Genomic DNA, 16,535 nt, shown 5'->3' with positions numbered 1-16,535 from the left:
AAAAAGCCTTGCACAGTTGACACATCTCGCAATCTGTACTGTCCTGACAGTACTTGCAAATCTATCACTGTGGGCACACCTACAAGGCTTATGTATGAGTGTAAACTGTGCACAGTCAGAATCTATCTCTACAGTTGGCAATCAGGCAGACAGTACACCGGTACCGCCAGAGGGCCTGGAAAGACAGTTTAGCATATACATTTCACTAAATATACATGTGTAGCAAACCGTGTTGTGCTTACTAGGAGCAGGACCATGGCCTTGTCCAATTCCTGATGCTCCTGAACAGATTTGAGGGAGAGGTAATGTAAACAGCTCTGTATGTTACATTACAACAGGGTCTATATTAAAACATCTGACATGTACAGTAGCTACTATATACACTGCTATGTTGGTCACAATCTGGCCTGAGACTTGAACTGCACCTAACCTGTTTTTCCACCAAAATAAAACTTGATACCCACTTAAAACTGTATACACTGATACAGTGAATGCTACAGTAGTCCAGTGATGATCCTACTAAGTATACCTGGTCACTTTTCTGGTGTTGAAACGGTGGCACCCACATCCACGCCATACTGTGTGATGGATGCCTAGGAGCTGTCTTGTGTACCTAGGTTCACCAGGAATTCCTCAATGGCCAATATTGTTTGTTCTGCAGCAGGCCCTCCACCAATGACACCACGATCCTTGGCCATGTCTGCTGCTCTTCTGTGTGCGGTGTGGTTCATATCGGTGGCATGGTGTCGCACCTGCTCATATGTCCTGCTCTGCTGACCAACTGCATTTACATTCTGGACCAGGTCGGCCCACAATGCAGCCTGCTCCTGTCTGTTGGGCCTCTGCCTGGACAGTAAGATCTCATAATACTGCCGCAGGGCATCCACAATTACGTCATTCTCAGGCTCAGTGAAAGGGGCTCTTCGATGCCTATACATTATTGCTGATCTACAACAAAAAGAGAACACATGTCAAGATCAAACAGGTGGGGGTACAGAAGGTAGAGATACAGCCATATAGGATGGCTATCAGTATTCACTGTTTGATTACATATTTAAAATTCAAATTTGTGCCCCACCATATGTGTCTACCTTTTAGAGCAAGAAATCTGGGCAAATCCATAAGTAAAAGCGGGACAAAGACCAGAAAATAGGCACAGTTTCTATGTTTGGTGTTACAAACTTACCCGGTTGACACAATAACAGGTTGTGCATGACCATGAGACATCTGCAGGGTATGACGTTGCAAATCAGATGTCCTTAATTATTGTCTAACAGCAGTCTTTAATGATTGGCAACTACTTTGCCAGAAAACAAGAATTTTATGAAACTTGGACCAAATATATGAGGCAAAACTCTAGGCAATCTTCTAACATATGTATGGGTGAGAGGTATGTCCACAACAAACAAAGGTTGTGGGCACAAGTGATGTTGTAGCAAAAGTCAAATATTCCTGTTTGTGGCATGACAGATACAGATGTATGATAAGACAGCCAAGAGAGTCCAATATATTGTGCACCATAGCATTGCCCCCCCCCCCAATTCTATACAGCCAACAGTGCCAAACAAATAGCGGTGTTATCCAGGGGATACCAGGGGATCTGTGTCACTGTTTAACACATAGCATTCTACACTTGCTGTACTGTAGTTCCTCTATAGGTATAACACATGTGGAGATCAATGACATGGTATCAGTAAAGTTCTACGACAAGCTTACTGATGTAATCCCATTCCCCATAATATAGGGGATTTCCTTTTTAAGGTGTACCTCATTAGCAGGTGATTAGCATTACTCGACCACATATATATATGGGTCTGCTTTGATTCATTGAATCTCATTTCACCCCGACCACTTCGCTGAAAACTCAAATTACTGAAAATTCATTTCACTGAATCCCATTTCACTGAACTGCAGTTAGTATATATCTAACTATAGATATATAGATCTATCTATATATATATATATATATATATATATATATATATATATATATATATATGTATGTATGCTTGGCACAGTGTAGAGGACTGTAAGACAAGTAAAAGGTATATGCCCTTTTCCCCCAATGTAGTGCGATCCTGGAGTTAGTATGTATATATATATATATATATATATATATATATATATATAAATAGTTGGAAGGGCACAGCCCCCCCACATTGGGGGATGTGGGTGGCATAGCCCCCCCACATAGTTTGAGTACATATTATCTTCTGGCGACAGTTAGTCATTGGGGTTGTAACTATGCATGTCTATTGTTTAAAATGTATTGTTTTGAAGTTTTTGGTAAAATAGAATATAAAACAAACAAGGAGGGGGCTACACCCCCCTAACTATATATACTAACTCCAGGATCGCACTACAGTGGGGAAAAGGGCATATGTACCTATTACTTGCCTTACAGTACTCTACACTGTGCCATATATACTAAGTTCAGTGAAATGAGATTTCAGTAATTTGTGTTTTCAGTGATGTGGTCAGGGTGAAATGAAATTCAGTGAAATGAGTTTTCAGCAATTTGTGTTTTCAGTGACATGGTCAGGGTGAAATGAAATTCACTGAAATGAGATTCAGCAAAACAAAGTAGACCCAGATATATATATATATATATATATATATATATATATATATATATATATATATATATATATATATATATATAAAATGTGTGTGTGTGTCTTGTGCTAACGAGTTCATACAAAACAACTCATAAATAATGGTTCCCCTAGCTAGGGGGTTTCCTTTTTAAGGTGTACCTCATTAGCAGGTGATTAGCATTACTCGACCACAGAGTGGTTCAGAAGCAATCAAAGCATGTACAGCAAATTTGCAGTGTAATGAGACAATCCTCTGCAACTATTAAAGGGGATATAAAGTCTCACTGTAGAATCCATCCTCTTTCTCATAAGATGGGGTAGAAATGCTAAGGTAGCACAGGCAGGATGTGCAGTTATGCATGGGCTACAGGCTGCAGCTGATGTTACTGCTGCAGGCAATAAGCGTAGTGAGAGAGGCTGCAGAATGTGGAGGACAATGGCAGTTATGCGTAAAGGTGTGACCACTGGCAGCTCCGGTGTACAGCCAGAGCCTTAATGGGGGAACCCATCCCAGAGGATATTGAGGTATGTGTTTAAGGTAGTATGTTAGCCAAAGGTATCATTAACAGAGTAATAGGCAACATGTTTGTTGTGTCCTTGACCAACATAGTGGGTAGATATACCATTATGTCAACCATTTGGGCAACTGCCACACCATGTATTACTGTACATTATGGTAGTCATTTGGAATGTGTGTGCTGGCAGCCCTTGCTGCTAATAGGACCTCCATATGTGTACCTTAGTTGTGCAGCTGTGCTAATCTGTAATATCATTATGAAATTATTGTCTGCTGCACTCTGATATTAGTGGGCCTCCTTTGCATTCTAAGTTAAAATCCCCTGTGAATGCATATTAATGCATGACCTGACATTTTATGCACTTCATGGTGTTGCTATAGGGATGTGTCAACTGTGTTCCTATCCGCAGGCCTTTGACTGCCATCATTAAAAAGCAGACATTGCATTTGAAATGCTTTGGGTGGATAAATAGTAGATGATTTCGTCATTCATTGATAAATGAAGCATTTATCATTTATTCTTTATGTATTCATTTTATTATAGTTATGCATTATTTAATCATTTAAAATTGATAAATGCTACACACCACTGGATTTGAACCCAGGGCCATGTATGGGGAAAAATTACTGTTTGCAAAGTATTTAGCAGACTGAGCTACCGAGTCACTGTTGCAGCAGGTGTATTTGTCAAGCTATAAGTGCACACATACAGGCTGTGACATACCTCAAGTACATCCATTATTATGTGCATGGCTTTATAGGGATGTATTTCTCCACCAGAGTCCCAGTTGAACATGTATTTTCCCATTAATGTTTTAGCAGGTATATTTTAAATGTTGCTGATAGAAGTGCACATTAACCTGCTATTAGATACCTCACTTACATACATTACTCTGTCTGGCTTTCTAGTGGTGTAGTCCTGTACCAGACTGCAAGGTACACTGCCTGATTTTCCATTACTCTTTTCAGCAACTTTGTGCGATGCGGAGTCATGAGCAGCTCTGCTTAAACGCGCTTAATGATGGTAACTTGCAATTACTATGTTTTGCTTAAACCACCTGTTTTAATTAACTGGTGTGTGGTGTGGCAGGTTAATTAACTGATGTGCAGATGCAGTGGTCTTGGGTTCAACATAGGGCACAGGTGTACATTTTGTATGCAATTATTATCATTTCAAACACATATATAACTATAGCTCCATTTAGATGAGCTCAGCGATGTTGTGCAATGCACCGTGTTGTGCAAAAAATCTTTAAAGAAAAATGGGGAGATAGAGTGGTGAAATGGGGTGCAAGCAGAAGTAAAAACATACTGAAAGTCAGGTTAGGTATATGCAGGAAGGGTGTAAAAAAGAACCATAGCTATCCATTTCTTGTACAGCAACAACTGTGCACTTTGATAGAATTTGTAAATGAATTTGGACTGCCACTCCCAGAGGGACAGTGGTGAGGGCAACATAAATGTGTTGTCAAGCTAATTGTACCAAATTACATGTTTCCAGTGGACACGTGTGTGAAATGGAAGGCTATGTATGGGACAATATTTGTTTTGTGGGACAGGTGCCCTTTTTTTTAATTTTTTTTTTTTTAACGTGAGAGTGGAATGTTGGGGAAGGGAGGTAGGTTGGGAAGGGCGAGGTAGCTTTTGCAGATAGACAAGACAGACAAGGCAGTTAACAGGGTGAACACCTTGGTTAGGGAGGGTGTTGTGGAATCCCAGTCTCAGGTGCATCCACAAGGTAGCAGTGTGAATCAAGTCCCCATCCATGGGACTGTCGGCACTGCTCTTTCACTGCCCCTGTGGTAGCATTGGTGGAGGCTGGTGTCTGGGGCAAGGCTTACCCACCAGGGTGGCAAACATGCCCTCCATCTGGCTCAGGCAACATCCAAAAGATCAAAAGAGCAATCTGCACACCATACCTGGCATTTTATCACAGCTGACAAAATCACCCCCTCCACTGCTGCTCCCAGAGGGGGGCCCAGCTCCAGCTCGTGGGGCAGAACTTCCCGACACTGCAGGTAGTGCAGGGGCAGCAGAGGGTCAACAACAGGTTGTGGCCCAGAAGTGCTGGGCCCTGGTGCCATGGCCGGAGGAGCCAAGGTAGGTGGATCACCTGGAACCGGCCTACCTTGTCATGCTGTAGTAAATTAGATATAAAGAAGTTAAGATTAGTAATAACCAAACCAACGTTAATATTAACATAATGAAACATAGTATTGATTAATCCAAATACATATTAAGGTATGTTATGTGGAACACAACAATAAGTAACATAACAGTAAGTATGTTAACAGCAAACCAGTATGAAATAACCCATAAGGCCAACATAACAGTTAGTTTAATGAATATATTAATATTAAATCATAATAATAGATGTTAATTAATTAAAGAACATAAGGGGTGGGGAGAGAGAAAAACAAACCATTAGTGATCTTGCAGATGATATTACCACACAGACTACTAATACATACTTCTACAGGTGTGCAGCGTCAGTTGAGTACAGTGACTCTGATTATTCTGTAGATAACGTTGCACATACATACATCTCACGCTGTTAGCACGGGACAGTATGGGCCAAGCACAAAGGGTTGGGAGGGTGGCTTAATGGTTAAGGTGTTTGCCTTACAGACACAAGTTGCAGGGTTTGAGTCTCACAAGGGATAATTGACTAGACTTAAAATGGCTCGCAAGGGCAGTTAGCTTACTACTATGAACTATGAAAGACTAACAGATGCAGGTACACAACTACAAGAAACTGTTTCACATACTGTGCTCATACATTACTACCAAGGTGTTCTGTAAACGGATTTGCAAATACATTGCATTCCAGCTAATTATTTATCTGCTAATCAGGGACCAGATAGACTGGGCAATTGTCATTACAGTACGAAAAAATTGTAACATTTGAGAGGTATGTTCATGTATATTAATTAGACTAGACAGCCACTCATATCTTAGTTGGCTGGCATGGGAATAGAAACCAAAAGATGTGACTCCAGGGGACATGTACATTTAATGCAACAATTAACTGCAGTCAGATTAGAACACACATGCAATAAATACAGCCCTAATGCAATTATTTGAACACATTACTTATCAAAGCACAATCCTTCTTTGCACTTTATTGTTATTGTTCCTTAGAATCTGTGAATTATACACGTGATATCTGCCCAGAACGTGGGCTACTTTATCCATATATGTTTTTCCTGGAGTGGGGGGAATGGAGAAAGTTATTTGACTCAAAGTGGCCTGAAGACAGCCCTGAACCATACTGTGGGTTGTGCAATACATTTATCAGGCAATTACTTCTGCATTCTTTACTAATTTTATTTGTACAGTTGGCTGGATACACATTAGAACACCCATGCAGTGAATACAGTATTGACCTGCTGCAGTTATTTGCACACATTACTTATCAAACCACAATCCTGCTTTAAACGTTATTGTTTATTGTTATTGGTTGGTACTGTTTACTGCACTACAGCTATCATAAATTATCCGTACTTACCACACTCACAGCACATCCTGGCCAGGTGCCCTGCAGAAGACTAAACTTTGCAAGCCCATTCAGCTGCAGCTGTTGGAAGAGAAGCAAACCATTATGCATACCAGTTTTGCATGGATTCAGCTTGTATATTAGTAAAGTAGTAGCAAGCATACTTGCATATCTGTGGGGCATGCCCAGCCCTAGCCTCTTGGACCCAGGTCCAAGGTTCCCCTCTTCCTTCACTTCAGGTCATCATAGTGGTGACAATATTACTCACCAGTGCGGGGGATACCAATAGCACTGGTAAGATCCAAGGCAAACTGATCCCAGGCTTCAGCTTTACATTCTGAGCTCTGGTAATCGCCCTTCCACAGCTGGGGTTCATAGTTTTCGACCGGGAGTCCAAAAAACACTCTGGACTCCTGCACACCCCACCTCTGTGGCTGAAAGTGTTCTCCCTCACCAACACCGCCTGGCATATCAACAGTTTACAATGGACTCCAATGAATGCTGTGAATTCCCACCTATTGACCTTAATAAAGGCTGCTTTCCTGCTCTTGCACAGCCTAGTGTAGCATTCGAAAAAGTGCTGTCTTGCTTAGCATCACACAAACCAGCTTAGCAGGCACAGCTGAGCATCATGTAGACTCGCACAACCATGTTTCAGAGCATCTTAGCAATGCGCAAACAGGAATAGCCATTGCCCATGTTTAAGCAGTGCTTAACATCGCCTAGCTTTTCCAAAAGTAACAATTTTATTTTTGAATTAAACTGCCCTTTAGGTCACCTCACACATTTTCACAGCAATAAATGTGAAAAGGTATGACTACTCAGGACTCAAACCCAGGACCTACTACACTTTAGGCCATGACTCCACCTATTTAGCTACTTGGATAGTGAGAAAACCAGTACAGCTTCACATATACTACTAAGCTACCTGTTAGCGTTGCTAAACACCACTCCACGCCACGCAAATGGCCATTAAAAAAAAAATATTGATAAAAATAATTAATTACATCCAGTTTCTCTTTTTAGATATCTGGCAGCTGCCAGCTGTGTATGTGTAACCACAGCTCAGCACTGCTGCTGTCTGCACTGTGCAAACAGGCATGAAAAAAAAAATTATTAAAATTCACTCAGATTTCTACACTAGCAGAGTAGATTACAAGGATTCTTATCTTGTGCATAAGATCTGTCCAGGAATTTCCCGGACAATGCACAACTACAGGACAGCCTATACACTACTGCTTACATGGATTCAATATTTATGTTACTGTGATCTCCCTCAGCAGTGTGCCATGATTAATATGCATGGCACACTGCCGAGGGGGAACCATGGCCATGTACATCAGTACATTCAGTGTAGGCTCTACATGGAGCCTGCACGGATTTTATTGAATCCTGGGGATATTGTTTTAATCTGTCTAAAACTGACACCTCAGTGTGCTCAGATACAAAAAAATAAAATAGGAAAAGTTTTTATACGCATTGAAAATAGTATACTTTTTGATGTGAATATCAATCAGAAAGATATACCCGAGTTAGCTTCTGGCTGTGTGTAGCGATTCTGTTTTTCATTACTCCATAAGCCTTCATTCGTTTGACATCCATGAATAAGGTATCATAAAATTAGCTACAGTTTAAATAAAAGATTGGTGACAAGCTATTCATTTATTTTCTTATGTTCCGTATATAGTGGCACCTTACTAGGCATTACCAAATGAAAATCATTCATTTTCACCAGTCTTTACATATTTTGTACTTGCTAAAATATTTGAATGTTATTGAGTATATGACTCCATTTTTGCTAAACGGATTGTTACACGAGTAAACAAAGGAGAGTAAGTAAAATGAATAGTCTGTGAACAATTTTCATATATATGACCCTCCATATAAAGTATAGTTTACTGTGTGTATGCATGATTGATTGCCACAAGAGGAAATGTAAAATTACAGATTCTTTTCTTTTTGATTTACTTCTCTACTGTCATGTATATTAAAGTAAATGGATTCCAATAACGTGTTCAAATCTAGATGGAAAACTGTCAAATGTGATGAGAGGCATTTCCACCATCTTACTTCACAGAATATATCAACAGGAGAGGCAGTTTTGTTGACTAGCATGCAGATCCAGTTCGCGGTCATCAGAAACTTTATGAATTGCTCCATAAAAATAGACATGTCACATTTCCTTTCCAAGGTCAACATATATTGGTGTACTTTGTCTCTTCTCAAAATGCTGCTTTTATTAAAGAAACTGCAGCTAGAAACTGAAAAAAAGGTCCTTGAAATGGGGTGATGGAAGACATTGATCATCTATTGATGGTGACAAATGGCACAAAAGGTAGATAATCTGTTTTTATCAGTTAGCAGAGCAGTGAGTCATGAAATATATTCATAATAAAAGCATATGCTGTATTAATTTTAACACTAATTATTTCTTCTGTTTTTAAACAGGAGATCAAGTCATTTAAACAGAGGTAAGTGCAGAAGCATTGCTATCTGCTTTTTTCATGCATTTATATATTTTGGATTATTTTGGCATGATCTGTAATACCTCTGCTGTGACTTTTGTGATGGAATAATTCCACAGACTCACAAAATGCAAGATTGAAAGTGAAAGACCAAGAATTGTCGCTTGCGACCTGAGCCTAGGCGAGTACAGTGGCCCATTGCAGTATGGTGCTTGGAAAGAAATGAAGCCCACCCTTAATCCAGGTAAGAAAAAATAGCCTGATTGAATTCAGCCACTATACTATAGTGTTAAAGTAAAAATATTTATTCTTTCAACTGTAGTTACCTCTAGTACATTTTTCACACTGAGAATATTTTGGAAAGAATGTAATAATGTTATACTACATGTGCCCTGTTTTCCATTCTGTTTACACTGCTGGGCATAATGAGAAAAATCTAACATCCTTAATTTCTATCTCTACAGTTGTGGCTTACTAAAAAAAAAAAAAAAAAAAAAAAAACATTATGCCTTTCATTTCACTTTCTGTAGTTTTGAATTCTGATTGCAAGCTCCTTACTAGGACATTCACAAGTAGCTTCAGATATTTTCCAGTTAAAGTATGCCACTATATCTTGTTAGCAGCCAATTAGTTATTTTAACCATCAGTTGTGTCCCCAAGGAGTAATTCCTCTCAGACTGATTATCTAGCATGATGTTTTGAACCAGGATCTTGAATGAACATATCTAGATGAAGTGTAAAAAAATGAGTTTTTGAGGGATCAATGAAAAAGCAAAATTGTTTCAAATTATTTTTTTTCTTTTATCACGTTTATATGTTTCAGAAGTTTATTGATTTTTTTAATGTTGCTTTGGTTGTTTTCTAAATGCATATAATCAAAATATGACTGTTTCCCATTTGTGGAATCTGCATACAGTAGACTATGAATGGAATGGAATGTAGTGGACTAAAATCATAGTGAGCAGGAAGATGGTCGTGCCTCCTGGAGACCCACATTTCAATCTGAATGGCTAAATATTTTGAAGAATATTTTATTAACTAGCAGATTATCTCTCCTTTGCAGACAGTTCTTCATTGCTATCTTCATTTGTATTTCTCCCTCACTTTTTAAAAAATCTGCTGCCTGGGATAGATTCAATCTGCTACCTTGAGTGGTACAGCAGAAAGCCTTCAGTACTCAAGGGGCAATCAGTTTTGATTATATTAGATGGATTTCCATGAGAACAGTGCAGGAAGAGAGGTTCTCAGAATACTTTTCTTTTAGTGCTCATACCAGTAAACATCTCTTTTAGATGTCCCTTTTCCTTTAGAACTGGGATCTCTCCATTCTTCATTTCTTTACCTCCCCACTCCCTTTAAGCAAAGAGAAGCATGCTTGGTTATCTTTGGAAGATTTCCCAAATACATCATAAACTGGTTGGATATTGAGTGGGGATTGCAAAACAAAACAAGTGCAGTCACACTCTCCTTCAGCCCACTCCAAAGGTAGCACAGTTCTTCTTTTCACCACCATTAAACTATATAATATGAAGTTCCATAGGGATCAAATTGTTTAATGTTAGATTCATTAAAAGTCTGCCAAAATATGCAAAAACCTTTTTGTATTGTCTTTGTCAATCATTTGCAAACTGCTTTTGTGATAGTCTTTTGTCATGACATCTCCAGTTAGAATAATGCTTAGTTTCCACTGCCAGGATGAACAAAAAAGGCAATAGTGGGCAACCTTGTCTTTCCCGTCTCTGTAACTGGAAGGTAGCCTTGTCTATTTCCTCTTTACAACTGGAAGGTAGTGATAACTTGCTTTTTTTTAATTTCTCCAAATCTTTTGGGTTTCTAATACCATGACAAGAATGGACCCCATTCCTAAATCAAAGTTTGATTAAAGTTCATGAAATTAGTATTGTTTCAATCCTTGATGTCAGCCAAAAGTGCTCTTCACAGCACTCCTCCTGCAATTTGTATGGGGTTACATGGATTAGTAACATGTCTAAATACGATTGTAGATTCTTTTTTACAAGACCCATTGCTCCTACTACTGTTGGAACTGTCTGCATATCTTTCTTCCACATTGCTCTAATTTCTGCCTGGAGATCCTGATATTGTATGACTTTGTGTGTCTCTGTACACAGCACGCTGTAGTCACTGGGTGTGGTGATTTCAATGATCAGTGCTACTTTTGTCTTCTTTTCATGGACCATTGTATCTGGTTTTCTAGCATCTATCTTTTGAACTGTTGGTAATGGTTGTTCCCATGTGATATAAACTTCATCATTTTCTATGATGCTTTGTGGCTCATGTTTCCAGTGTTTTTCAGCCACTTCAATATGATAATGTTTGCACAATTCCCAGTGTAACAGTCTTGCCACATTATTATGCCTTTTAGTATACAGTCCTTCTGCCATTAGTATGTTACAACTAGCAATGAGGTGTACGACTGTTTCCAGTTTGGTTTTACAAAACCTAAATTTGTCTGTTTCTCCCACATGTTCAATAGACTTTGTAAACCAGCGTGTACATAGCCCACTATCTTGGGAGACTAATATTAACCTTTCATCTCTTGGTTTGAATTCGCCTCTCCTTAACCATTCATGCATTTGTTCCTGATCAACATGAGGTTCTTCCAAAGGTTTTCTATACTTGCAACTATATTAATGCATTTTCCACATTTCTTACCTTCTCATCTGGTCCTTCACCTTGTATTCTTACTTTTATTTTTTTGGCACATTAAGTTGCTGCCTGACTTTTATCTACTTCTGGTTTGATTTCCATTCCTGCTTGATGCCAATATGCTTCTGATAGATTAAGCAGAGAAGTCAGCTTAGATTTATTCTCCACATGTTTCAAAACTTTCACTATGTTTGGGTATTGTGAGGTCAGCAGATGTGTGGACTCCCACTTTTGCAGATCTATACATGTAATCAGTTTCAAGGAGGCCCATCCCTCCTTCAGTGCGGAGAATATATAATCTTGGTATACACTGATTTTTATAAATCATTTGGTGAGCATGAAGCATACTTCTTGTTTTCCTGTCTAATCTATCCAAAATGTTTTGGGGCCAGTCAGTCACTCCAAAACAAAAAGATAGGACAGGAAGAGCAAAATGGTTTATAGTTTGGATTTTGTTCCTAGAGGTCAACACTGTTTTCAGGATTAATTTAAGTCTTCTAAAGTATTCCTTAATAAGTTTTATTCACATTTGTTCATGTTTTATTGTTGATCCTTCATCAATTCCCAAATATTTATATACTCCCCCTTGCTCAAGTTCCTTTATATCACATTCTTGTCCCAAACTGATGTTTTCCGGGTGCTGCAGTTTTCCTGCTTTAAAGGTTGCTTTTGCACGTTTATCAAGACCAAATGACATTCTTATATCCTCTGAAAAAGGTTTAACAACTTGCAGTTGTGCTTTCAGTTCCTTATCTGATGAGCTTATACAGTTTTAAATCATCGACAAAGAGAAGATGAAAAGCCTTTACATTTTATTGTTTTCTAGAAGCCAAATTATAGTCATGGCCTAAGCTGTTAAATAAACAGCTTAATGGGTTAAGGGCAAGACAGAATAGCAGCAGTGACAGAGAGTCACCCTGGAATATCCCCTTTTGAATTTTTATCCCTGGGATAATAATTTGTCCTTTATCATGGCTTAATTGTAAAGTGGTCTGCCACTGTTTCATGGTCATTCTAATGCAGTTGATCAGTGTAGTGTGTATCTTATACATTTTTAAACACTCTTTTATCCATGAATGTGGGATACTATCAAATGCTCTTTTGTAGTCAATCCATGCCATACTTAGTTCTCCACTATGACTTTATTTAACAACAAATGATCCCTTGCTCCATATAACTTTCTTTTATTTCCCTTTTGTTCTACTGCCATAATTGAGTTTTCTTCTAAATGACTATAAACTCTGTCAGCATCAATTCTCGTGTATAGTTTATACATCATCAGAAGGCAAGTTATTAGTCTATAATGTTTAGGGTAGCATGCTGGTTCACTCTTAAGTAGGAGCATTGCTTTTCCTGTTAGGCAGGTTGGTGTCTATTCAGCGTGTGCATAGAAATAGTTCCTATTCATGGCTAAATCTTCCTTCAACAATGTTAACACTTTTAACCAGAAGTTAGGTACTGCATCTGGGCCTGGGGTTTTCCAGTTAGAGGCTTTTCTTAACTTTATTTCAATCTTTCTAGCTATTACTTCATCCCATTTCATATCCTGTACCTTTAACCTTCTTATTCTTTCTTTTACTTCTTCTATCCATTTAGCATCTTTGTTATGTTCCACAGGCTTTCATACATAATTCTTCAAAATGTATGTATTTCTTCTTTTTTTGGTGGTCTTTCAATTCCTTTTACCTTGCTTCCCAATTCTCTATAAAACCTTTTTGGATCACCAATAAATTGCTTTTCACTGTTTCACAGTTTTTCCATCTGTTTATTTGCGATCATGCATGATATTCCTTGGTCTGTTCTAATACTGTGCATCTATCTTTCTTAGTATTTTTGTTGATCTGTTCTATCTTTTATAGTCTTCTAAAAGTGACACTTCTTGCCTTAATTGCTTTAAAGTTTTCTCTATTTGATACTTCCATGATATTCTATTTATCTCCTTCCTTTCCCTCACTACCCTGTGTTCTTGTGGTAGAACTTTATCAGTTATTAATTTAGCTGCACAGTAATATATCCTGTTTACTTCTGTTATATCACATGGATCTCTATGGGCAGTCCTAATTACTGTGCTCATTTGTTTTATCAGACTTCTGACTTTTTGGGTTTTATTGACCTTCTGCAGTCTTTCTTTCATTGATCTTAATATATCTATGTCAATTAAATCAAGCAACTCTTCTCTTAGCTCATTTTCTGCCAAACTGAGGGCACATCCCTTGTTTTCCACTTCTTGTGGGCATTCTATAGAAAGTTCTATAGCATCTTCCAGTTACACAGTCTCTTCAATTTCATCTTGTGCCATCCGTTGCTCTGTCATATGGGAACTCACTGGCCTATCACTCCTCAACATTGACTGCATCAGAGTTTTCACAGTTTCCTGTTCCTTCCCTTGCTGTCTAGCTTCAAGTGAATGTTTATACTGGTTTCCTGTGGAAGGCTCCAAAATATCTTCATATGGCACCTGACCAATTGTTTCCTGTTCGACTGGTTTCCCCTTACTTTGAATATCCATTGCTCCATCCTGTTGTGGTGCTTTCTGAATTAGATTTTCTACACTGAATCCTTCACTTCGCAGGTACTCCATAACTTCAGTTTCTATTTCTTTAACTTCTCCATTACTAATCTCCTTTTCTACATTTCCTCTCCTTATTTTTTGTATCGTAGAGTTTTCCATGTCTGGATTCCTTTGCCTATATTTCTCTTCCAATATCTTTGGTGTTGCTCTTTTTGTATTAGTTAGTTTTGCTTTCTCCTTTGCATAAATATTACACCATATTAAATCTATTTTTCTCTCCCATGTCCATATTTCTTCTTCGCATGTCTCCTGATCTTCCTGTTTCTCCTTACTTTGGGGACTTGTTCTATCGTGCTGTGATGTAACCTGTGTTAGACCTTCTTCACCAAATCCTTCACTTCACAGGCACGCCATAACTTTAACTTCTATTTTTTTAACTTCTACTTTACTAATCTTTTTTTTTACATTCCCTCTTTGTGATATTATTTTTTTATTATTAAATTGTCCATATCCAGATGCATTTGCCTGTATTTCTCTTCAAATATTGTTGGGGCTGCCTTCTTTATATTGATTAATTTGGCTTTCTCCTTTGCATAAATATTGTACTGATTTGAATCTCTCTGTCTCTTTTCCATGTCCATATTTCTTTTTCATACTTTTCAAATATCTCTAGGTTTTATTGTTTATATTTTTGCACTTCCTTTTCCAAACAGATCAAAGTTTCTTGATCATATACTGTTTTTCACAAATCTGTTGTATTAATGAACACAAATTTTCATTTGAAGCTTTTGACAGCTTTTTCTGTGGATGACTGCCAGCCTGTCGAAGACTCGGATTGCATTTACCATGCCTGTTTGCAATTGAAATAGCAGCAGCACAGCAGTGAATGGAGCTCTTTACATTACAATTTAATGTTGCTTAAGTTTTGTCAACTACTTCTGCAGTGCAGAGTCTGTCTGGTTATCGTTTTATTTATTTATGTATTTTTTTTTAAGAAACATCTTTGTCAATGTCACACATGATAATTTAATCATCTTACATTTATATAAATGAAAATAAATCATAGCAGCACAATCTCAGTTGCAAACATTACAAACATTATACAGTACCTTACAAAACTGTGCCAACACAACTGTAGCTGCGAACATGATGCATCACTTCTAATATAGCCAGTCATTGTTAGCCAACCATTACATAAGTCAGTCAGATCCTGCCTTCTTTTAAACATTGTTCCTCCTTTGCATGTAGTGGTCCCACACTTCCCATTTTTTTCCTGTGTAATTTACTCCTGTCATTTTCTAAAGATTCCAGTTCCAGTTGTTTTCTCTCTTTTACTATCTTTGTTACTTCTAGTAAAGTTGGTTTAGACTTTGATTTCCATGTTCCACTTTTTTGACAGCCATCATAATTAGATTCAGCAAGACCTTATTATGGCTAGGCAATTCCAACTGTTTCATAGCTCAAACAATCATTTCCCTAGTCACTCCAGTTTGCTTACCCATCACCTGCAACGCATCAGTCTGCAGGGAATCTTTATAGTCAGCCAATTCATCACACTCCCAGAAAATATGCTCCCAGTTACATCTTTCTTCCCTATTACATCTCCAACATTTGATGTCTACCTGAGGAAATATTCTTTGGAGCCTGCTTGGGGTATAAAAATATATATGTAAACACTTTCAGGCAAAGATCCTAAATCTTCTAGATTTTGTTGCATATTTGGGAAGCAAACATATATTCCCATTGTTTCTTTCTGAATTGCTTTCTAATCTCTCTTCCCATTTCTTCTTAACCTCTTCTGATTGAGTCTTATAGTTATCATGCAGTAATTTATATGCTCTACTAATTATTCCTTTCATAACAGCAACTTCTGTTCTAGATTCTACTAAGTATTCTACCAGTGCTGGTCTTTCATTTAGGATCCCCCTTTTCTTTCCATTTGCCTGTACTCTGATATCAATCCTTGATATGGAAGGCAATCTCTAACATGCCGTCCAAATATGTTCTTGGCATCTCCACATTCTTTTACCTTTCCCTCTGTAGTTATTTGCTCCCAATGCCTTGGTTCCTTTGCCAGGTTTCTCCATTATATTCCCGCCCCTTACTGCCTACTGTCTGTATCCCTAATTGCAGTCACCCCTACTGGCAGAGCCTCCTTTCTCCATTCCCATGTTGGCTTAGTTCTTAGAATACCTTCTGCTACTTTATGAATATAATATTCTGCATGATTATTGTTGTTCTCCTTAAAGGTTTGCATCCAGAATCCCAGTCTCTCCTAGTC

At 38.2% G+C, this 16,535-nt stretch overlaps 1 protein-coding gene across 1 annotated transcript in view; it reads left to right on the top strand.

The window, feature by feature from the left end:
- The window catches only part of LOC122796483 (zinc-binding protein A33-like), a 529,245-nt gene that overhangs the window by 268,670 nt on the left and 244,040 nt on the right, over positions 1–16,535 (top strand). The window contains exons 4-5 of the mRNA XM_044064995.1: positions 9,059–9,081; positions 9,195–9,319. Coding sequence (XP_043920930.1) covers positions 9,059–9,081; positions 9,195–9,319 — 148 coding nt within the window. The remainder of the gene's footprint in view (positions 1–9,058; positions 9,082–9,194; positions 9,320–16,535) is intronic.

The sequence above is a fragment of the Protopterus annectens genome, chromosome 3.part0 (assembly GCF_019279795.1).
Source record: "Protopterus annectens isolate FY-2018-M chromosome 3.part0, PAN1.0, whole genome shotgun sequence".
Lineage (NCBI taxonomy): Eukaryota > Metazoa > Chordata > Ceratodontiformes > Protopteridae > Protopterus > Protopterus annectens.
This window is presented reverse-complemented; position numbering and strand designations above follow the sequence as displayed.